Source organism: Protopterus annectens, chromosome 15.part0 (genome assembly GCF_019279795.1).
Source record: "Protopterus annectens isolate FY-2018-M chromosome 15.part0, PAN1.0, whole genome shotgun sequence".
NCBI classification, from domain to species: Eukaryota; Metazoa; Chordata; order Ceratodontiformes; family Protopteridae; genus Protopterus; species Protopterus annectens.
Window position 1 is genome coordinate 264,658,455 of NC_056749.1, and position 24,927 is coordinate 264,683,381.

General features: G+C 44.7%; 1 protein-coding gene across 1 annotated transcript in view; it reads right to left on the minus strand.

Moving 5' to 3' along the window:
* TAF1 (TATA-box binding protein associated factor 1) overlaps window positions 1–24,927 on the minus strand; it is a 2,792,652-nt gene that overhangs the window by 594,314 nt on the left and 2,173,411 nt on the right. Inside the window, exon 31 of the mRNA XM_044057257.1 lies at window positions 11,680–11,747. Within this exon, the coding sequence (XP_043913192.1) occupies window positions 11,680–11,747 (68 nt within the window). The remainder of the gene's footprint in view (window positions 1–11,679; window positions 11,748–24,927) is intronic.

A 24,927-nucleotide genomic window follows, 5' to 3' on the forward strand; every position in this document is an offset into this window, starting at 1 on the left:
GTGAGTTCGACGTTGTAATATAGACCCCTCTCTAATGTCCAACAGTGGATGGCAGGCAATCTGTTCTCTGGGAGTCTCACTATCTGGCATGTTGTGTCCAGGTGCACGCATGTAAATTCTACTGTCTGAACTGAAAGAAACTTCGACTTGTTTGAGTTCACTCTAATGTCCAGTTGGGTGCAAAGGTAGAGCAAGTAGTATCTGGCATGGATGAGAAGATTCTTAGTAGAGGTGGAAATAAGCCAGTCATCCAGATGTGGGAACACTGGAACCCTTGCAGTCTGAGATGATCTGTGACCACTGCCATACACTTGGTGAACACTTCTGCGGACATTAATGAGACCGAACATCAGGGCCCTGTACTACAAGTGACTGGCTCCTAGGCAGAAGTGGAGAAACCATCTGGATCGCCTGTCCAGCATAATGTGGTAGTACACACCCTGAAAGTCTGTCTAGCACATCCAACCATCCTTTCTTAATGTGTATCCTGCCCATCCAGAACTTCATTTCTCTGACATACTGACTGAGATGGCTGAGGTCCCAGTTCTTTTTGGCACTAAAAAGAATCCTGAATAAGTTCTGTATCCATGTTGGTCTGGTGGGACCTTTTGGATGACTAACTGGTCCTCCAGCTTTTTTATTTCTAGAACTGCTGCATGCCTATGGTAGGGTGGAATATTTGGTAGCTTCTTTGATGGTGGAGGGTGAAACAGAGAAAGAAATGTATGGCCTCTGGTATGATCTTGTCCAGGCCTTGGGGTGTACAAGTAAGTGCCCCCCATCCATCTGCTTCCAGAGTGCAGAAGTCAGACAACTGTTAAGAAGTGCTGATAAGGCCATTTTGAGAACGGCCTCCAAAAACATTGGTTTTGTGGCCCACCTCTGCTGTGCTGGCGAAGTCCACCATTAGAATTCCCCCTGCTGCAGGGTGGGGAAGTCTCTCCCCTCAAAAGCTTGGTGAGAGAACCCTTGATATTTCCAGAACCACCGCCACTTCTTCTTGCCTCTTGTCTGGTTCCTACAGAAAGACCTTTGCGGAGGGGTTGAGGAACTATATTCCTACAGCAGAAAGGGTCTTTCCATCCTACTTGATTCTGGAGAGTGTATCCTTGACTTCAGGGACAAGGAGTGTTGAGTCATCATAAGGAGCATTGACAAAGGATGTCTTGATATGCTGTGCAAAGTCACACAACCGCATCCAGGCATGTCTCCTTATGGTAATGCCAGTAGCTGTGGCTCTTGGAATGGCCTCTTTCAAGTTAAAAATTAGGTGCACTGGCACACTGGAGAGGGACTGGAGGGCAGCCAGCTGTGAGTTCAAGGTTTTCTTGCCCTCTGCAGAGATCAACCCAGACAGGGATTTGGAGAGTTCCTTTGTCAAATCTCTCTGGAATCTTGTAACATGCCAAGTAATTCAGGGCCCAAAAAGTGAAGGTAGCCAAAGCATACACCTGCTTCCCAAACCCATACAATGCCCTGGAGCTTCTGTCAGGGGGGGGGGGGGTGAACAAAAGAGCTTTCCCCAGCCAGCTCTATAATAATAGCGGTCACCACTACCATGGAAATGACAGCAGGGCCCTGCTCTAATGCTGATGGTCCTTGGGTGAGGCTAGGTATTTATCCAGTTTGTGAGGAGTTGGTTCAGCCACATTCAGCTTGCTCCCAGCTCCAGATAAGATCAACCATTTCATCAGCAAGAGGGACCACCCAAGAAGTAGCCGAGCTGAAGGCCTCAAGAAACATTGACTCCTCTTAGGAAGGAGCTTCACTGGACCACCCACCTTTCTGTCTCAAAAGTTCTAGGATCTCCCTGAATTGACATATCCTCAGGGTGGGATATGGGTGACCCCTTTTCCTGTCATTGAAATCAGTGTCTTCGATTATAGACTCTGAGGGAAGTCAACATTCCGTCTTTTACACATACATTTCCACAAAGCCTCTATGGTGGGATGTTCTGAAGAGGAATCACAAGAAGAATGAGGGTCCCAATATTGTCATGAGGCTTGATCAACCTAGCTGTACAAACAGGATGGAATGAGTTGAATCAGGACTTGTAGGGTATTCTATGGAGGACGGATGGAGCCCACTCATTTGACACAGAGAACACTCCCACGAGATCCTTGAAAGCTAAAGATGAAGAAGAACCCAAAATCATCCCAGGCAGAACTGAAGCAGCCACTCCAAGCAAATTTCAGCGTTCCGTTCCACTAGATTCTGAGGCTGAAGCCAAAACAGAGCTGTCTAGCGCCAAGGCTCAGAGAGGGAGGGACAGATCTTTGGAGTTGATCCCCATCTTCTTGGATCCAGAACCAACACTTTGGCCCAGTGATCCTTCTGGCTCAGAGCTACTCAGAACCTGTCAGATCAGAGAAGGTGTTGGAGTGAAAGACAACAAAGTCTTTGGATCCAATATGGGAAAATACTGGGTAAAAGTCAGATCCATGGTCTCAGAGCCTGAAAAATGGATCAAAGTAGGAACCATAATGCAATGAGGAGAAGGACCTAAGCTCAATGATCTTGTGGTGGCTGAAGCTGGAGAGAACCCCCAACATGATCTGGGTCCTAAGAAAGTTCATCATCCGATGAACGTCTACTTTAGATAGGCTTCTGGTAGAGTGGTGCTTGGAAAGAAGAGTTTGTCGACTGGGGTGTACAGGATAGGTGAAATTACCTCTTCTGCAACAATGGAGAAAGAAGCTTTGGAAAATGGGCTCTGGAGTAAACCTCAGTTCCAGGAGTGGAAAAGTACTGGATCCAATCACAATGAACTACAAGAGTGACATCAAATCCAAAGGCAAAGATATCTTCAGAGCCAGAGCAGTGGACATAGTAGATGAGGAAGAGCAGCCCAGGCAGCACTTCCTAGATTGCTTGAACTTCTACGTCAGTCTATCAGCACTCTTCCCGCTTAGGTCTTTCAGAGGACTTCTTGACAGAGGGGTAAGCTCCAGCTGTATAAAATTGAGCTTGAGATGACTCTCCTGAGTCCTTTTAGAACCAACTTATTCTTCCACTCAATAATGGCCCTGGAACCAAAAACAGTACAGACGTTGCAGTACCAAAACAACAAACACCTTTGCAGTGTGAGTTCAGATTAGGAATTTTCTGGCCACAAACCTACATGTTTTGAATTCCAATGGCTTCTCAGACATCATGGAAGAACAAGAAATCACAACAACTTTGATAAGGCTGAACTCTATTTACAATCCAAAAATTTAGCAGAAACTGTATCCACAAGAAAAACTAACTACTACATCCATATAATAGACATCAGAATAAATAATGGTAAGAAAAGACACCAAGGGAGTGAGGGAAAGAATTACATAAACAATTTTTAATTTACTGTAAAGGGAGGAAGAGGGCAAATAAAGACAAGAAGAAAATATTAAATAACATCAAAGAATTACTGAGAAAAACTGTTAACAGCCCAAGCCTGAGAGATGGAGATCTGCATGTGAAGTGAAGCAGCAGCAAACGAGATCTGGGATAATGTTACAGATTATTGGTAAGTAAAGGATCCTGAACTTTGGATCCAAAGTCTAGAGTGGCCTAAGTCAGATCCAAAGAGGCATCCATTGAGGAACAGACTAAAGAGACATCAGATCTGGCAAATGAACCAAGTAACTGGGAGCAAATAACTAGAGGGAAAGGTAACAGAATAGCATGAAGCCAAGATAATGTTTGGACTGCAAACTAAACTGTTCTGCCTAACAGGGACTCACAGAACAGAGACAAAGCGAAAGAGATAGGGGAGGGGAGTCCTAAGTGAAAGAAACCGTTCTGGCAAAGTTTTTAGTTGAATCTAGAACAGAGGCTGCTGTTAAAAAGGTATGATTAGTAGGACATGCAAAATATTGCATGACAACTATCAGAATCAATCAGAAGATTAGAAAAGACTAGGAACACAGACTGGATAAGCAATTCACAAACAATGGAAGGATATATGTATGACTCCCAAAATGCAACAAAGTCTAGAAGATTTAGGAATGTTTGCTTATAAGTGTTTGCATAGCTATTTTTATACTCCAAGCAGACTCCAAAGAATTTTTCCTTGTAGATGGCAAATGAGGGTGGTGTGATGGGGAAGAAAAAGGTAACAGGGAACATATGTTTTCGAAGTGTAATGTATTGACAGACTTTAAAAAGTCCAAACAGAGCACTCTGTCAGCGATATTGGGTGTGACTGGGATACAGGATCTGACTTGCCTAGACACAGTAAGGCTTTAAGTTTAATTCTGGTGGCTGCCAAAAAAAGCAATTACTAGAACATGGAAATTCAAAATCTAAACCAACTGTACCTGAAGTAGTGAATATTTTAACAATGATAAAAGAACTGGAAGTGGTATCTTTAGAAAAGCGTAGGCGCAAACTCCAAAGAACAAAATGGAAATTGTGGGAACAATATATGCAGAATAATGTTTTGAAGGAGGAGTTAGATTTAAGGGAAGGCAGGAACTGATTAATTTATGTAATGATAGATTGATGATAATTATATAAAAGCATGTATAATGTTTGTAACAGTGAACACATTAACATGCTTTGTTATACAAATGTATGTTTGCCCAGGTCTTAAGTGATAAGAAAAAATGAGGACTTTTGTGTGATCATGCTTCGGGGGGGGGGGGGGTGTTACTGTTTAGGCCATTTCCAGTACTTGTGACTCATACATTTTGTAGAAATTAATGAGGGGTGAGTCTACAGATGTTTAAAAAAAAACAGACTAGCAACTAGCAGATGTCAGAGAGGTCAAATATGATAAAAGCAAAGGGTATCCAGGTCTTCTGCAGGTAGAACAAGTTCCTTGCTAAATTAACATCAAGTGCTGCATGTAAAAGCAAAGTGCTCCTAAATTTGCCATGTCAAAAATACACTGTAGTTATTTGGAGAAAGTAATCTGCTTTTCAACATTCTTGTTCCTAAAGAGAAGGCATGACTAAGAAGAATTGTCAAAGTTAAAATATGATTTTGAATCCAAATCTTCTGCACTACCTTATGTATGATCCAGAGTCCAGGATCCATTCACCTTTACTCTTTTGTCTTAGCCACTCCAGTCACTAATGGCAGTCGAATGCAGAGTTTGCTACTCCTCCTACACTTACTCCTGAACATGCCTCTCAACCTCTTAGTGCAAGAAATCTGGACAAAGCCCGACGAAATGGGGACATATTTTAAATATTGCTCTTTTAAACTTAGAAAGTTGCTAGAGTAATAGGCTTTGTTTTAACATACATTTTCTGACGGATTTGGTCTGAAACTCAAATGTAGGTCATTATTTAGTGACTTCAGTCCTCAGATTATCCCAGTGATTTGCTAGAAAAGCACAAATTTTATGAGGAACAGACCAAAAATATGAGCCAAAAATCTGGACATTCTGGGAAAATGTGGACAGTTGAAAGGTATGCTACTGAACACGTCCCCATGAAATTCAAAGACAGTTTCAAGTTATGCTGTTTAACTAGGAAGGTGTTTATTACAACCCTGATTTATTCAACTGTCTTTATCTTTTAGTTATGTACTCACCATAACTTCAGATGTTTGGGATCCATCTCGCCTACATTCTGTACTGATGGGCTCGGAGCCGATCCATGCTATAGAGCGAGGCCTCTTATTGGCTGAGCTATCTTTATCCCAGGATGCACCACCACTAATCCCCCAGATCTTGTTTGTCCGCATACATGCACACATGCACAACTGGATTATATAACATTGTTAGATGTTTCAAGATGAAACAACAGGATTCGGACCTTCTGGTATCCTCTGATCTCCAAGGAAGGGGGAAGGAGGGTTCCCAAACATCTGAAGTTATGGTGAGTACATAACTAAAAGATGTTATGTGATCCTATCTCGCCTACATTCTGTACTGATGGGACAGCGTCCCTAGCACCTAAATCCCGGGTGGCTCATTGGAAAACACTCCTGAGCACTGTGGAACCAAATGAAGCTCGTCCTCTAGATGCCACATCTAATTTGTAGTGGGAAATGAAGGTCTTGGGGAAGACCATGCAGGCACAAATGTCACTAATAGCAAGCTTAGAATGAAATGCTATCGAAGTAGCCATAGCCCTTGTAGAATGAGCCGTGACAGAGGTGGAAAGCTCTTTGTTAGAATAAAAATAAGCTTGAGAAATACAGTCCCTGATCCATTTGGCAATAGTGACCTTTGTGACAGCTTTGCCCAATTTGTTATCTGCAAAGGATACAAACAACTGATCTGTTTTCCTTGTTTGTTTGGTCCTGTCTAGATAAAAACGTAACTGTCTGTGTACATCTAGTGTGTGGAATATAAACTCCGCCTTGTTAGAGTATTTTGGGAAAAAACTGGAAGCTCTAACGATTGTTGTAAGCAGAAAGTAGAACAAACCTTAGGGATAAAGGAAGGATTTGGTCTGAGGGATACTCTGTCCTTGTGAAAAACCAAGTACGGGGTTTTACTGACAAAGCTTGAAGCTCTGAAACTCTTCTGGCAGAAGTAATCGCCACCAGAAAAGCTGTCTTCCATGATAGAAACTTTAAATCACATGTAGCTGCCGGTTAAAAGGGAAAGAGGTCATAACACTATATCAAGATCCCATGGAGGTGCAGGATGAGAAATCGGGGGTCTCAATAGAGCAGCACCTTTTAGGAAGGTCTTGCACAATCTGTTGCTCATTAAAGGTGGGTCTATGGATTCATGAAAATTAGAAATTGCTGCCAATTGTACCTTGATGGTAGAAACTGAAGAGCCTTGATTAAAAAGAGAAGTCAGAAATTTTAGTACTTCTGCCACGGGAATAGAAATGGGGTCCAGGCCCCGGAGTTTTGCCCAAATAGCAAATCTTTTCCATTTGCTAGAATACAGTTTCTTTGTAGCAGACTTATGGGCCGAAGATAATATGTGTACAACATCTGGACTATCGTCGGAAGAGGAGGAGCCAAGCCATCAATTTTAAGGTGTGTAGGGACTGGTGGAATAGTCCCGACTGATGAACCAGTAGGTCTGGTATCTGATCCAGAAACCATGGACCTTGCAGGGCATGTTTCCAGAGATAGGGGAACCACACTTGACGGGGCCAGTAAGGAGCAATTAAGATCATTTTGCTCCCCAAGAGAGATGCCTTTTGAATCACTCTGGGAAGGAGAGGAACTGGAGGGAAGGCATAAAGCAAGCCGGTGGGCCAAGGATGGACTAATGCATCCATGGGGCTCTTTTAGGAGAAGAATTCTTATTCAGAGGAATCGCGAAGAGGTGAACTCCCCATTCGCTGGAAATCTGACTTGCAACTGTCATATTCAGAGACCATTCGTGAGGAGACAGGATGGTCCTGCTCAATCTGTCGGCTATCACATTGGGCGTGCCGTATGTGAGTAGCCACTAGGAAGCGTTTGGTGGAGACTGCCCATTCCCAAACCCTCATGGCTTCTCTGCAAAGAGGATAGGATCTGGTCCCTCCCTGTTTGTTCAGGTACCAAACAACTGACATGTTGTCTGAGTGAACGGCAATCATGCCTTGAGGGATAAATCGAGAAGGGCTTGAAGGGACAGAAGTACTGCCCTCATTTCCAAGATGTTGATATGAAGCAAAATCTCTTCCAGATGCCATTTGCCTTGGACTGACCTGCCCAGGGAATGCCCCCACCCGTCTGGGAGGCGTCCGTGGTCAAAGTGGCCGGAGAAGGTAAAACAAAGGGGCGTCCCTGATCCAAGTTGGAGGGCACTAGCCACCAGCGAAGGTCCCGGCTGCAAGATTGCGTGATCCATACAAGGTGGTTGAGGGGAGTTCCTGAAAGGACCACTGAGCTGAGAGGAGCCACTGGAGAATCCTCATGTGCAACCTTGCCAAGGGGACTAGAAGAACCGTGGCGGACATGGATCCCAATAGCTGCAGGACCATTCTGGCTGGGGCTTTGGATCTTGGAAGTAAGGCTCGAACTTGAGCTTGTATGGTTTGTATTCTGTCTGTAGGTAGGTAGACCGCATTTGGTTTGAGTCTATCTCTACTCCTATGAATCTTATTTTGAGATGGCAGCAACACAGACTTTGGCCAATTGAAGGTGATTCCAAGGAATTGCCCAGTGATAGTGGCTTGCAGGCTCAGAGAAGTAGATGCTTGGAGGTGGCAGTTAGAAACACCTGGAATCCTAGACTTCTCAGGTGAGCAGTCACGACTGCCAAACACTTGGGGAACACTCTGGGGCTGTGGTGAGACCAAAGGGCGGAACTGAAAATGACTGCCTCCTAGGCTGAAGATGTCTCCTGGACGCTTGATGTACCATGATATGATAATAGCGTCCTTGAGATCTATGGAGCACATCCAAACACCTTTCTCCAGCAATGGGAGAATGGTTTGTAGGGTGACCATTGAACTTGGACTTTCTGACTGAATGGTTTAGGATGCTGAGGTCCAAAATGGGCCTCAAGTCCCAGTTTTTGGCACCAAAAAGAATCTTGAGTAAGTCCCTAACCGATCTGGTCTGCAGGGACGGTTGGATGACTCCTTTGCAGCAGCTTTGAAACCTCTGAGGCTGCGTATCCCGTTGACTGGGTGGCGGGTCCGGGATTTTGGACTGAGGGGTGAGAGAATGGGATGGAGTAACCTCACCCATCTGTCCTGAGTGATACCTTCCCAGGCCTTTAGGTGCTTCTTGAAACCGACCCCGACTGGCCTGAGCAGCACAGCGGGGCAATCCTCAAGGACTATGAAAGGCTGAAGAGCCATGAAAGGACTTCTCCAGTGTTGCGAGGGCCTCTGCCACCTCTGGGAAGAATTTCCCCTCCTCTGCCTCTGGAAGGAGTCCTCCTGCTGAGAGGGGTAAGGCTTCTGAACCACATTTTCCCTCCTCTTTTAGCCTTGGGATAAGGATGAAAGGGAGTGGAAAATTGCCCCTGGCGGCAGTCAGAGTCTTACCCTCCTGTTCTACCTTGGGTCCAAACAGGAGGACCCATCAAAGGGGTGTCGGCAAATGAAGACTTAAAGGCCTCGCCAGGCTTGTCTCCTTAGAGCAATGCCTGTACCCGCCGCTCTACTGCGCGCCTTCGCCCGCATAAGAAATGAGCCTCATGAAATGGGCGACATTGTAGCCAGCTGAGAGCCAACCGTCTGGGCCAGCTCCTCAGGCAGGTTACCCAAGAGGGTATCTGATAGCTCCTTAATCAGATCCCTCTGAAACCTGGTGAAGTCGTGGGTAGTAGTTCAAGGACCCTCAGTGTAAGGCGGCTGAAAGGGTGCGTTTTCGTGCCGATCCATGCTCCTAGACTCCTTATTAGGAGGATGAAGCCTCTGCTACATCTTGCTGGGTAGCAGATGCCACCACCAAAGCATCTACAGCCACACCTTTAGTAAGGAACTCTCTATCAGGGGCCGAGAGAAATTTGTTGGGACGGTGGGCACCGTTTTCACAGAGTCTGGGTGTTCCCCGCCCTCGACAGATCAAATCCAAGAGCTCGGCCTTCAGGAACACAGACTCATCAGCAGAGGGAGGTTTGGACTGCCAGCCTCGTTGTTTTAGGGCTTCCAGGATGTCTGCAAAGGAGACATCATCCGAGGGGACCCTTCTGCATCATCGAGATCAGTGTCGGATGTCAGAGACTCATCAGGGAGTCAACGTTCCTCTCTGCACGATCTCTTCCTGGGAGGTTCTTCGAAGAGGCTTCAGAAGGACCTCCAGGAGGGGGTAACCTGAGGCCCAGGGCTCCGGCTGTCTAAGGACAGGGCCAGTCTCCAAATGTAGGGAAGGAGCTGGGGAAACTGTGGAGGTAGCCAAGGAAGATTTGGCTAAAGCACTATAGCCCTGAAGGCGGGACCACCAGAATCCTGGGAGGTCCCACCTCTACTCCCCGCCCGGCAGCCAAGAGGGAAGAGGGAGACTTGGGACGCATCAATCCCAAGCCTCCCCAGGGCGAAGGAAGAAGTCGTGTACTGAACTCCGACCCAAGAGCCGGAGTTGGAGCAAGGGTCGGCCCGACCCTAACACCCCACAGGTTCCACCAGCACCGGCTCCAATGGTGCGAAGCTGTTGGAGGAGGAACCACAGTAGGGAGTGGACCATCGGCTCAAGCCAAATGGGCTGGCCAGCTTTGGAACACCGGAGACTGGAAGGGAGCACCCTGTTGATGTCGGAATCAGACATCTTGGATGATCTCGAGGATACGAACCGATTTCTCCATCGGCTCTGAAGGGCTCGGGACCGCTCCAAAAGGACTCAACAAAAGAAGGTTTCAGAGGGGAAGAGTCTGAGCTTATCGGCTCCAATATCAGTGGAGCGATGAGGGTGACCGCCTCGATGCCCCAGACCTCGAAACCAGAGGGTCGAGGCTGGAGGCATCAAGTCCGTGGAGCCGATGGAGAAGTCTGCTTAGCTTTAGCGGTCGGTTCCGACTGACTGGTCGGAGCGCTTTCTTTTTTAGAAGGAGACGGAGAGGAAGATAAAGCCTCCTCGAAGGAAGGCTTGATTAATCCTTTGAGGATTAATTTGTTTTCCTCTCCTGGAGGACTCTAGAAGAGAACCGTGGCACACACTACGACTCTTGTAGGTGTTTAGCACCTAGCAGCATAGGGGCCGCGAGGAGTGGTCGTCCGTTATGGACATTTTAAAACCACACCTCGTGCATTTCTTAAACCCGGAGGGTTTGTGTTCTTCGACATAACCAAGCCAAAACACAGTTGTCTACAACTAGAAGAAGGGTTTGGCCGAGAAAAAATATCCCTACTTTAGAGTTAAAATTTTAAACTAAAACCTTTTTTTTTTTTTTTAAGAAAAAGACAAACTTTCCACAAAGAAAGAGAGATAGAGAGGTCAAGACCCTACTTGACCCACACACAACAACTAAGGTAGTAGAAACCACAGGGAAGGCTCCTCTAGCAAACAGGAACTTTCCTGACAGGAAAACAATCCTCAACCAAAACTATCAAAACACACTCGTATACAAAGAATAGCCGTTAAAACAGCTTTTGGATTTAAATCAAGCAAATTTCTGACAGGAAAAAGCCTAAATAAATAGTACTTAGCCCAGCCAAGTTGAGACCACGTCTAAGCTCTGAGATCTGGGGGATTAGTGGTGGTGCATCCTGGGATAAAGATAGCTCAGCCAATAAGAGGCCTCTATAGCATATCAGTACAGAATGTAGGCGAGATAGGATCACATAACATCATACTTTCACTCTTCTCTGTTCCGTAGACTGCAACATCAGATCATTACTTTCTTCCTTAATCTGCACTCTCACATCCTTTAGCAGGACAACATTTAATTCAGATCTACTATAATCTTGTGCATCTTCACATTCCTCACATTTACCAACAACAGCACATAGATCATAAGGGGACCAGTTAAGTACTGGAGTTTAAAAATGTGTCTGCAATACTCCATGATGCAAGGGGAAAAGTATGGGACACTAAAAAGATGGATGAACTACACACAGCAAGGTTAAGGGGTGGGTGAGCAGATATGAAAAAGGCAAAGCAAACAAATGTAGACATAATGGATCTATCAGTTCCTTTCTATCTTTAATTTGCACAGCCTCATACCTTACTACAAGAAAACCAAGAGAAACAGAAATATTTACAGTCAGCATGTGCTATATACAGGTTTTGTAATTCCACTTCTAAGATCAGACAAAATTCCTGTCCATTCATCAGCAGAAGATTAAAAACTCTGGTATCTTGAAAAGTGAAGTGAAGAGCTCTTAAATTTTCCATACTAACCTCCTTCATTTTCTCATCACATAAATCCAACATCGACTGGGCAATCTGAGTTAGTGGGTGCTTTGGTCCTGCAAAAACACACACAAAAATGACAATCAGAAACAGAAGGCAAACCACACACACGTTCTTCATATGCTGTACTCCCCATGCATTAAAATGTTATCAATCTTATTCTTTACTATCTGAAGGTTGTACAGGTTCAGCTGCTCACACATGCTTTCTGCAAACATTTTAGTAATTTTAGTTTCACAATAAAATATTTATTAAGCTTGAAACAGTTTGCATTTAGATGGGTATGTGAAGGAGAAGAGGAAAATAAGAAGTTATGTACTCAACATAATGTTCCATCTGAGTAGGTGGCTTCATTTGTCTGCAACCTGTGGGTCTTGGATCCGATATCGGATCCGAGCTGGCAACTATTTATACAGCTATGGATCCGAGCTCCTAGCTCCTCCCCTCACCCATAATCCCCTGCCAACCCCAAATGACCTCAGATCAAGTTTGCCCTCCTACATATACCTGGAAAGGTATCCCAGCAGGAAAAGGCAGGATAATACAACAAACTAACTCTTCTGAAGGCCAGGGGGAAGGAGGGATGGTTGCAGACAAATGAAGCCACCTACTCAGATGGAACGTTATGGTGAGTACTTAACTTCTTAATCTGGAGTAGGGACTTCATTTGTCAGCAACCTGTGGGACAGAGTCCCCAGCTACCTGAATCTTGAGTGGCCATCATGGAAGGATGTTCCGGAGCACTGCGGAGGCAAAGGATGCTCTCCCTCTGGAAATGACGTCCAGTTTGTAGTGGTTGATAAAGGTATGAGATGAGGCCCAAGTGGCTGCCGAGCAAATATCATCCAAGGGAACTCTAGATCTAAAGGCAGCAGAAGTAGATATGGAGCGAGTGGAATGTGCACGGACTCCTTGAGGTGCGGGCCTCCCAGAAGCTTCATAAGCTAGAAGAATACATTGGGAAATCCAGCGTGATAAGGTGACCTTCGAAACGGCTTTACCCAAACTGAATTTGGCAAAGGAAATGAACAGCTGATCAGATTGTCTGTGACCAGCAGTCCTATGAATATAGAAACGCAGCTGCCTGTGCACATCTAAAGAATGCAGCTTGTACTCTCCTTTATTTTGATAATTAGGGAAGAAAACTGGTAGGTTAATGGACTGATTGATATTGGTTTCTAAGGCCACCTTGGGTAGGAAGGAGGGATTGGTCCTGAGGTACACTCTATCCTGATGAAAAACCAAGTAAGGGGGGTTTACGGAAAGAGCTTGAAGTTCCGAAACTCTTTTTGCTGAAGTGATGGCTACCAGGAATACTGTTTTCCAAGACAGGTATTTAAGATCGGCCGAGGCAGCTGGTTTAAAGGGAGAAGCAGTCAAGGCCTGAAGAACTAGTGATAGATTCCCAAGGGGGTACGGCTTCTTTGATAGGGGGCCTGAACAGAAAAGTACCCTCGAGGAAGGTTTTACATAGTTTAGCTGACATCAAAGGACCTGTCTCATGTCCTACATGGTAATGGGAGATGGCTGCCAATTGTACCTTGACTGTCGAACAGCTAGCCCCTTGCTGAAAAAGTCAGGTGAGGAAGTCCAACACAGACGTTAACGGAGCAGTGAAGGGGTCCAAATTATGATGTTCCGCCCAGACGGAAAAGCGCCTCCATTTACTGCGGTAAACTTTCCTGGTGGAAGGTTTATGCACTGCCACCAAGATGGCTTTGACTGGTGAAGAGATGCCTGGAGTCCTGATTAAGAGTGGAACTGGAGCAGCGAAGCTGTCAGCTTCAGGTTATCCAGATTCAGGGTCGGTAAGCATGATGGATGGATATTAGATCCGGGCTGGGATCCAGAATCCAGGGAGGATTCACCAAGTGAGACCACAGGTAAGGAAACCAAGTTTGCTGAGGCCAGAATGGGGCAATGAGGATTATTCTGCTCCCTAACCGAGAGGCTTTCTGTAAGAGTTTTAGCATCAGGGGTAGAGGAGGATAGGCATAAAGTAGACCGGGCGGCCAAGCATGCACCAGAGCGTCTCTTGGGGCTTCCCCTGGTGGGGGAATCAGAGTGAAGAAGCTGTCACATTTCGTATTTGACGGAGAGGCAAAGAGATTGCAGCAGGGTTGCCCCCATTTTGCAAATATCCGCTTTGCTACTCGGGAGTTGAGAGACCACTCGTAAGGGGAAAGAATAGTGTGGCTGAGTTTGTCCACCAGAATGTTGGCCCGTCCCGGAATGTGCGTTGCGATCAGAAAGCGGTTGGTGGAGATCGCCCATTCCCACACCCTCATGGCCTCTCGGCAGAGAGGGTAAGACCTGGTTCCCCCTGTTTGTTGATGTACCAGACAACTGAAATGTTGTCCGTCTGTATCGCAATAGTTCCTACGGGAAGAAGGTTCTGAAGTGCTTGCAACGCTAACAGCATCGCCCTCATCTCCAGAACACTGATATGCAGGGAGGTCTCTGTGTCGTTCCACGTGCCTTGGACTGTTCTGCCTGAGCAATGCCCCCCCACCCGAGGCGAGAAGCGTCCGTGGTCACCGTGACGAGAGGAGGTGGAGCGCAGAAGGGTAGGCCTGTATGGAGGTCTGGGGACTGGAGCCACCATAACAGGGCCCTCCTGCAAGCCTTGCTGATAGAGATAGGGTGATTGAGAGGAAGAAGCTGAAAGGACCATTGTACTTGGAGGGTACACTGTAGTACCCTCATATTTAGACTAGTGCATGGAAGAAGCATTATTGCCGCTGCCATGGAGCCCAGTGCCCTCAGGACCAATTCCGCCAGTGGAGCTTCTGACTGGAGGATGGCCCGCACATGAAGTCTCAGATTCTGTAGTCGTTCTGAAGTGAGGTAGGCTCGCAGACTTCTCGTATCCAATCTGGCCCCTATGAACTCTATCACTTGTGTTGGAGCAAGGGAGGATTTGTCCGTATTGATCGTGATGCCTAACTGGGGGGCTAGGCAGAAAAAAAAGTCTCTGGCTGAGCAGAGTAGATGTCTTGTTGGGGCGGTCAGGAGCCAGTCGTCCAGGTACGGGAAGACCTGCATTCCCTAGAGTCTCAGGTGGGCCGCTATCACTGCTAAAACTTTGGTGAACACCCTGGGGGCTGTGGTGAGGCCAAAGGGAAGGGCCCTGAACTGATAGTGGCTGGCTCCCAGCCGGAAGCGGAGAAACCTCCTGGATCATCTGTCCATTAAAATGCGGTAGTACACATCCTTGAGGTCTATTGAGCACATCCAGTCGTTCTCCCGCAAGAGGGGGAGAATGGATTGAAGAGTGCCCATTCGGAATTTCTCCTTGGTTACCGACAGGTTCAAGAGGGGAAAGGTCTAGAATTGGTCTCAAGTCCCCCGTCTTTTCTGGCACCAGAAAGAACCTGGAGTAAAACCCTAATCTGAGCTGGTCTGGGGGGACGGGTTGGATGGCTCTTTTTTTCTAGCAGCTGCTGGATTTCTGCGGCTGCAGCCTCCCTCTGAACAGGTGGTACATCGGGGAGGTTTCTGAGTCTGGGGACATGTTGCATTGGGATTTTGTAACCTCTGGATATAATCCGAAGCACCCAGTGGTCTGACGTGATGGACTCCCATGCCGCCAGATGCCTCAAGAAGCACTCCCCGACTGCCTCCAGAGTGGAGCAGTCGGGCAACCCTTCAGGGCTGTTGCATGGGCCGATCAGATAAAGATTCTCTGGACCCAAAGTTTCTCGGAGCCCCTCTGCCTCTAGGGCAGTGTACTCCCTGTCCTCCTCTGCCACGGAAGGACTGGTTGTCTGGAGCAGGTTGGGAATGTTGCGATTTCCGGAACCACATCTTCTTCTGTCCCTTTTGGTTCTTGGAGAAGGACCTCTGGGGAGCAGAGAAGCAGACTCAGATGGCAGACAATGTCTTCTCGTCCTTCTCGCTCTGGGCAAGTGTCTCGCGAATGTTCTTGCCAAACAAGGCAGAACCATCAAAGGGGGCATTCGCAAAGGACGCCTTAAAGGGCTCCGCGAAGTCACAATGTCGGAGCCAGGCCTGGCGTCTCATAACCAAGCCCGCTCCGCTAGCTCTAGCGGCTCCCTCAGTGGCGTGGGACAACAGTCGCATAGAGGTATTGGAAATAGATCTTAGAGTGGCCATACGAGTGGAGTACAACTGCTTGTCCTCCGCCGACATGGACTCCGGGGGGGAAGCAGCGTATTCTTTAATAAGATCTCGCTGCATCCTGATGACATGTGCCATGTAGTTCAGACCTTACTGAGAAGGTCGCTGAACTAAATACCCGCTTCCCAAGGCGATCCATTGAGCGGGACTCCTTGCTCGGTGGATGGACCGAGGGGCTCTCCTGAGCTAGTTACCTCTTAGTGGCTGCCGCCATCAACATGGCATCTACAGGGGGACCTTTGCTCCAGTGGGACCGGTCTGCGGGGGGGCTCAAAATACTATCCGGGCATTTAGGGACTGGCTCCACAGCGTCCGGCTCCTTCCACGCCCTGGTGGTAACAAGGTCCACCAGGGGGTCGGCCAGAGGGGACACCCAAGAGGTAGACGGGCCTGCTTCGAATGCCTCCAGAAACACGGACTCGTCGGAGGAAGCCTTGGGGGCAGACCACCCCCCCTGATCCTGAGCATTTCCATGATGTCTCCAAAGGAGACATCCTCAGAGGGTGACCTTGGGGAGCCTTCCCCTTCATCCAAGTCCGTGTCCTATGTTAAAGACTCGGGGGAGTCCACGTGCCTCCTCTTACACTTATGCTTGTGAGGCACTTCCTCGGGGGGGGCTGTCCGAGGAGGTCTCACCAGCAATGTCCTGTTACAACGGAACAATCTGGGACATCGAAGCAGGCTGTCCCTGTGGCCGGGTGATGGAAGCCTGACCCAGCAGAGAGGGAGTGCAGGGTGGAGCCGAGACAAGGGCCAGAGGTCTGGATGCTCTCGACAGAGCCATCTCCACTACATCGAAGGCCGAGGGGGAGCCGCTCTCCCTGGGCTCTGAGAGCCGACTCCCACTCGGATCCGATGAAGGGATCGGAACCGGCGCCGAGACCGTCGGATCCGAGGGACCAGTGTGCTCCGACCTGGACGGAGCCGAAGGCACACTGAATCCCTCGGATCCGAAGCTCGGCCCACGGCTCCGAGAGGTCGGATCCGACGATGGTACCGACAGACTCAAGGGCAGGGTCGGATCCGATGTACCCAGTACCGTCTGCGCCGACCCACCCCCGGCTCCAACGCTGCCCGGCTCCAAGCACTCCGAACCCGAGAAGCGGGTCGGAGAAGGAGCTATCGGAGCCAAAAAGGGTGTTGAGCTCCCCCCTGAAGGTGGGGGAGGCAGGAGCACTCCTATCTGCAGCTGGGCCTGGATGAACCTTCTCATCATCCGGTCCAAGTCTGCATCAGACAGGCTGTAGGTGGATCTCGACGAGGCCACCAAGGCAGGCCTGGAATGCCGCCTCGATGACCTCGACGGAGATCGGGTCTCCTCCTCCTCGGGTCCCGGGGAGAAGCAAGGTGATCAGAGCCGAGGAGGAGGAGACCTTGAAGCCGTGGAGGGAGAAGCCTGCTTAGCTGGGGGGCTGAAGCGGAGGCCTCGGCCCACCGCTTGTGGTGCTTCTCCCTCCTGGCCTGGTGCCTTAGTGGGAGTTTGAATCCCGGCCGGGGGAAGGGGGGCAGGAGTGGCCACCACCACAGGCTGAGGAGGTGCCACGGGAGTAGCGGAGGCCAAAGCCGAATCCGGGGGCAAAAGTCCAGCCAGGACCAGCTTCGACCTCTGCTCCTTCAGTGCCCTGGGGTTGAACGCTGCACAAATGGTACATCCCGAGGACAGGTGTTCAACGCCAAGGCACCGAACACACCGAGTGTGGCCATCTGTAGGAGAGAGCTTATGGCCACACTCAGTGCATTTAGAAAAAATAGGTTTTGGGGCCTCTGCCATACCCAAAACTAAATAAAAGCTACATAAACACACTAGGCCCCAAACACGAGCACACTCTAATGACCAGCGAGGGGAGGGTAAACACTAAAAATTAAAAAATTAACAGACTAAAGGGAAACCTAACACACACACACTGATTAAACTACTGAAAAAGTAGGCTGATTAGACCAAAAGTCACTTATCTCAAAAAATTGCCAGGAGCTCGAAATCCAGCTAACACACTCAAGAGTGGCAAACTAGATCTGAGGTCATTTGGGGATGGCAGGGGATTATGCGTGAGGGGAGGAGCTAGGAGCTCGGATCCATAGCTGTATAAATAGTTGCCGGCTCGGATCCAAGACCCACAGGTTGCTGACAAATGAAGTCCCTACTCCAGATCTGGTAATACATATATTAGCAGTTGATTTTATACAATTCACTAAATCATGTATAAACTAAGTATACAGATTATTCAAGTAAAGGGCAAATTGAGAATGGTAGCAGTCAAACAGTAAACTGTCTGAGGAAATGGTATGAAATTTCATAATATAATAAAACCACACTGACAAAAATAATAGGATTCAAAAAGTGAGATCAGACTGGTAATGTAAGCCAAGTATTTCACAATGCTGGCTCGTGCTAACAATTATTTTAGCTTTATGAAAAGCTAGAGGCACACTGAAATTTGCTTATGAAAGGCTGGTGTGTGGTAAATTAACACAACAGTGAGGATTTAGTGGATTCCAGTACATTTTCTGAAACAGATTACTTACATAATATTCTGAAATGAGTTCTATGAATTTACTTTGTAGTTACAACACACTGCTAAAATCATTTTGCAATTTTGTAAAGCACCATGCTGAGGAAAATGTTGCCAAATTTCATTTATCATACTGACAAGGTACAAATAAAACTTTAAATCACTACGAATAGTGAAATTTGATGATAAGTATGGAGAATGCATAGCTGTGCAACACACTTAATACAACAGTCAATCTTCGAGGAAAGAGCAATATAAAAGTTAATTTTAACATTCAGGTTTGTACACCTTATGTGCTTCCATAACTCCCAGCTGGAGTTTTGAAACTTTCATCAGATGTGCCCTTATCACTATGAGGGCCAATGCTAGTTTCAGACTAACATTCTGTGGATGGAAGCTTATACACTGCAAGAGCTGGCCAAAGAATCATGACTGCTAGGTGTTTCTACTGTACCTCGAGCCCTTTCCGACTCTCATACCAAAGCACAATTGTTGCACATCAATAGCCCTTATATAATATAACCATCATAACTATTCCAACGGTGTATGAACATGCAGGGAGACAAAAAGCTTAGATTTACTGTTATAATGACCTCTCTTTTAAGATATACTGTTTGGGCAAATACCGTGCACAGCTGTACTATTTAATACAAGGAAGACCACTGTAAATCATAAAATGTAGGTAGATTCCCGAGCAGCATTTGGATATCTGAAAAAGTTGTATCTGATATCTATTAAGATAACATCTAATCTAACTGTAATGACAATATCTAATGTAGTACAATTGAGCCAAAACATATCTAACTTCTTGAATGTGCTTTCATTTGCAGTATTTTGTGGTTGTAGACAGCAGTCCAAATAGTAACTTACAAAATTTCTTGGACAGAAACCCTTATGAAGTATGCTGTTGATGCCTTAAAAGAACAAGTCCAGATAATATTTTGCAGAGATTTAATGCACTTTCCTCCAGCAAAATGAAACACATTAACCACAATCATTTAAACAGGGTTTCTTTACTGAAAAGAAACTGATCAGTTTTCCTGAACTCAAGTCCTTCTATTACTTCAACAAATTTTTGTCAGTGCACATCAAGTAAATGTAGATGAAGTTCTCTTTCAATTTGGTAGCCTGGAAAAAAAATGGTAGCTGAATGGACTAGTACAGAGTTATGGCAGAATTGACCTCTGGAATGGGTAAGGGGTTAATGTTTAAAGATACCTCTTCAGAATAAAAAAAAAAACACGAAAGAATGTTTGTATCAAAGACCTTGCAATTCTCAAATCCTTCTGCCTAGAGTTAACATCTATCAGAATTGCATTCACCATGAAAGACACTTTATATCTACCTTATTTGCTGGTTTGACTTATTGCAGATGAGTAACACTCAATGGTTCCTAACAAGCTCCATTCTGTACTCAAAGGCTTGATTCCCTCAGTCTCCATTTGCCTAATGAGTGACTCTAAGAAAGTCATTAAACCAGAAAGTGTTCGCAGGTTGTTCCTGAAAACAGGCTTGTACCCACTTGATTTTATACAATGAAATAAAACAAAACCGTGTTAATGTCTCAAATAAAAAGTCCAAGGTTCAGTTAAGAAAATGCATCTTGGTGGCCATAAGTAAAGAACTATCTTTAGGAGGCCCCTAAACAAGATACCTGCTTATGCATGTGGAGATGATGATGAGCAAGCAAAAACGCAGAGACATTTACCATGTCTGAAAAGCCAAATTTAATTTAAATAACTGGTTTAAACAGTATAAGAGCCTTGAGAAAGGGCAGTTTAAATAGTTCAAGAGCCTCGGCAAAGGGCAATGTAAAGGATCTAGGCCTTGTGATGTAGTCAGACTCATACATTTCTTCTATTTCTTCAAATTTCTTCTATTTTTATACAGAAGACTGGACATACAGCTAAACAGTAAGTACAGTTTTGTTACAGCTATTTCCACTAAAAAAGTCAGGCACACCTCATCTCTAAATATACTAACTGCGAGATCACACATTAAGGGTAATTTCATTCTATTCAACAGCACTGATTTGACAAACACAGCAAATGATAAAAATAACACATTGATTCCCCTTCTGTTATGTACATCTCAACCAGCAACAAGGTAACTGCTGAGTATGGTACAACACAGATTAGGGAAACTCTGTAAGATTTCCCTGTCATAGGTCTTCGAGCTTCCTTTGTGATATTCATGACTTGGGCAGAGAAAGAATCACTGTTAGCAATTAAAATTTTCTGTCTTTCAAACTGACCAGGTTCAGACTCTTCAGAGTGACATGTAACTTCTTGCCCTGTTGCTGTGTCAGTAATGACATTCATAGATGCAAGGGCCATGCTGGAGAGTAGTCAGGTTCATTAAAGAGAACACCATGGTTGTCCTGGTCAAAAAACAAACTCGTACATTGATACTGACTTTACTGGGCTTTGTTTTGAGAAGTACATTCTGAATCAGAAGAAATAGAGAGAACGCATACAGTAAGGTCCGAAACTATGAAAAAGAATTGAATATTCAAAACTGTCTCAACTGGAATGGGGAGCAAAAAATGTTCTGAGTTAACTGATTAGCTAAGTGGCAATGAGGTCTACAGTAGCTCCTACACCTGCACAGGATATTTTTTTTTTAAAACACCTTTACTGAATTATCACTTGTAACATAGGCACACTTACATTTAAATAAAACTAATCAAACTGTATTAACAAGTTCACGATTACAGACATTATATATTTAACATGTATTGCTATATATCATAAAACATAAGCAACATTACATAAAATATTCAATTCTTGCCCTTTTTTTAAAAATCTTCATTAAAACATCACTTACGTGACAGGCAATCATGCATAAACAACACTGACACAATTCTAGTTGCAAGCATTTTACATCACAAACCATACTGACACACACCCAGTTGCAAACATTATGCATCACTTATAATCTACCCAATCATCTACCCAATCATTTTCAGACATTACATAGTTCATTTAAGCCCTGACTTCTTGTAAACCTCATTCCTACCCTGTATGCACTGTTCCCATAATTCCCATTTTTCCTATGTAGTTTGCTCCTACCCTTTTCTAAAGATCTCAATTCCAGTTGTTTTTATCACTGCTACTATATTCACTACTTCTACTATAGTTGATTTAGATTTTGATTTATATTGTCTAGTAACTTTTTTTTTTGGCAGCCACCATAATTACAAACAGCAAAGCCTTACAATGTCTAGGCAATTCTGATTCTGTATCAAAGCTAAAAAAATCATCTTCCTCATCACACCAATCTGCCCACCCAGCATCTCCGACAGTGCATCCCGCAAGGAATCCTTAAAGTCTGCCAACTCACCGCACTTCCAGAAAAAATGTTCCCAATTACCTCTTTCTTCCCTGTCACATGAAAACATTTGCTGTCGACCTGAGGAAAAATTCTCTGGAGCCTACGTGGGGTATACAAATATCCATGTAAACATTTTCAAGCAAAAATACTAAAGCTTCTACACTTTGTTGCATATTTGGGAGACATACATATATCCTCCCATTGTTTCTTTGTGAATTCCTTATCCCATCTCTCTTCCCAATCCTTTCTAACCTCCTCTGATTGATTCTTATAGTTACCATGCAATATTTTATATGCTCTACTAAGTATTCCTTTTTTAATGGCAGCTTCTGTTCTAGATTCTACTAAAAACTTTACCAGTACTGGTCTTTCATTGAGGACCACCTATTTCTTTTTCTTTGTCTATACTCTGATATCAATCCTTAATAGGGAAAGGCAATCTATTAACTGCAATCCAAATAAATCCTTGGTGTCTTCCCACTGTATCACCTTTCCTTCGCTAGTTATTTGCTTCCAATACCTTTGTTTCTTTGCCAGTTTTCTCCAATAAATCATATCCCCCTCTTGCCTACTGTCTATCTTCCTAATTGCAGTCATCCCTATCGGCAGAATCTGCATTCTCTAATCACATGGTGGCTTAGTTCTTAGAATACTTTCTGCTACTTTATTGATATAATATTCTGTATGATTATTATTATTCTCCTTAAAGGCCTGCATCCAATATCCCAGATATCCTGGTTTCTTGAGCTGACCCCCCCATTTCATCATCATCCCTTTCCACTTTGAATTTTAGTTTTCTGCTTGTGCTATATATAGGGGTCTTAACTGTGTAGCTCTGAAATACCCCTTCAAAATGGGTAATCCCAATCTGCCTTGTTCTACTGGAAGAATCAGCTTATCCCACTTGACTTTTGCTGTCTTCCCCTCCCAGACAGTCCTTCAGCTCTGATCTGATTGATAAAAATATGTCTGACCTGTGTGCAAGTCTAAAGGGACTAAAACATTTTATCTGCTTGCATCTTTCTATCCATATAACAAAGCTTCCATTTTCTCAGTTTGTTTATTATCTTTTGTTTAGTCTCTTCCCACATATCCTTAGCTGCCACACCAGAATACATTTTAATCAATACACCTAAATACTTCATTTTATTTTATTTTCAGCTATGTTATATGGGATGGAGAAAGTGGCATTTGCAAAAAGGGAGGAGTCAGAGCTGGATGTGGCAGAGTTAAAGATGTTAAGATTTGCACTGGGTGTGACGAGGGTAGACAGGATTAGGAATAAGTATATTAGAGGGTCAGCCCAGGTTGGATGGTTTGGAGACAAAGCCAGAGAGGCGAGATTGTGTTGGTTTGGACATGTGCTGAGGAGGGATGCTGAGTATATTGGGAAAAGGATGCTAAGGATGAAGCTGCCAGGTAAGAGGAAAAGAGGAAGGCCTAAGATAAGGTTTATGGATGTGGTGAGAGAGGACATGCAGGTGGTTGGTGTGACAGAGCAAGATGCAGAGGACAGGAAGAAATGGAAACAGATGATCTGCTGTGGTGACCCCTAATGGGAACAGCTGAAAGAAAAAGAAAAAAAGAAGACTCCTAAATACTTCATTTTATCATGTCCCCATAAATATGGATATTGCTGAACCAATTCATACTTGGGTACATAATTTACTGCTATTAACTTTGTTTCAGCTTCTTTAATTTTGCATCCAAAAAAAAGATCTGAAACTGTCTCAAAATGTTCCACAACACTGTAATGTCCCTTTCTGGTTTTGTCAGGTATAAAATTATATCATCTACATATGGAGCCAGCTTTTCTTGACTACCATACTAATTATATCCTTAAATGTCTGAGTCCCTTATTTTCTTTGTCAGTGGTTCTAAATATAACACAAATAACAAAGAGGAAAGATGACAACCCTGCCTGGTTCCTCTGCCCAAGGAGAAATTATCAGACCTGACCCCACCCACTTTAATTTTTGCCTTCGATCCCTCATATATTCTCCTAATCAACCTTATAATTTTTTCAGGAAATACAAATGCTTCCATTCCCCTGCTCAAAGTCCCAGCTTACTATGTCAAATGCTTTCTCTGCATCAAGGCCTAACAACAACAATGGCATTGCCATACATTCTGCTTCCCTCTGGATCATCATGGTTCTGTTAATGTTGTCAAATATTTGCCTCCTCGTTACAAAACCACAATGATCCATATCTATCAATTTTGGCATTACTTTTGCCATTCTTTTAGCCATTATAGACATGAACACTTTATAACCATGGTTTAGTATTGAAATGAGCCTGTATGAAGCTGGATCAGATAGATCTTTACCCTCTTTAGGTATTAAAGCTACCACTGCTTTCTTCCAGGATGTTGGTACTTCAATACTGTTAAACAAAATATTCCAGATCTTTATCATTTTTTCCCTCCTAGCTTCCAAACTTCCACATGAATACCATTGGTTATACATCAGAATTTTTATCTCATCTCCTCCTATCCTGACTGTTACGAATTGAGTTTCATCTATCTCTAACCTGGGGATATTTAATTCTTCCATAAACATTTCTATTTGTATCTTTTCTTGATTTCCACAGTTCTCTGCTTTATACAGACTTTCATAGAATTTCCAAAATATTTCTAATACCTCTACAGGATCTCGTTACCTTCCTTGTTATAGGCTCCCTAAGCCTGGTGACAGCGCTTTTTACTTTCTGTTGCCTGAGTCACTGTGCTAAAAGGTTTTGTGATCTACTGTTATCAAAATACAGTTGCTTAACAACAATCTTTCTAAACTCATGTATATTATCAAGGTAATCTCTTACTTTCTGTTTAGCATTCTGCAGATGATACTCTTCCTTTTCTGTGAGATTTCCACTTTTCTGCAATACTTTAACATTTGTCAGTCCCTCTTAATAATTCTTGTTACTTCTTAATCATAGCTCCCTTTCTTTTACTTATACCATACTTTTACTCTTCACCTTAATTCTATCCCACTCCCTAGTTATATTTTCAGAAATAATTTCTGTCCTCTTAAATAGCTACTGAATAATCTCTAATAACCATTCCTCAAATTCGTCTATTTTCAACAGAGAGGTGGGAAAGCAGTAGTGTCTCATTCTTATTTCATTACCCTGTGTTTTTATTTTAATTATTGGTGCATGATCTGAAACAGTCATTGGGTGCACATCAAGACCTTCAATTAAATGCACACATTCCTGTGAAATGTAAATTCTGTCTAGCTTAGCCCAGGTTTTAT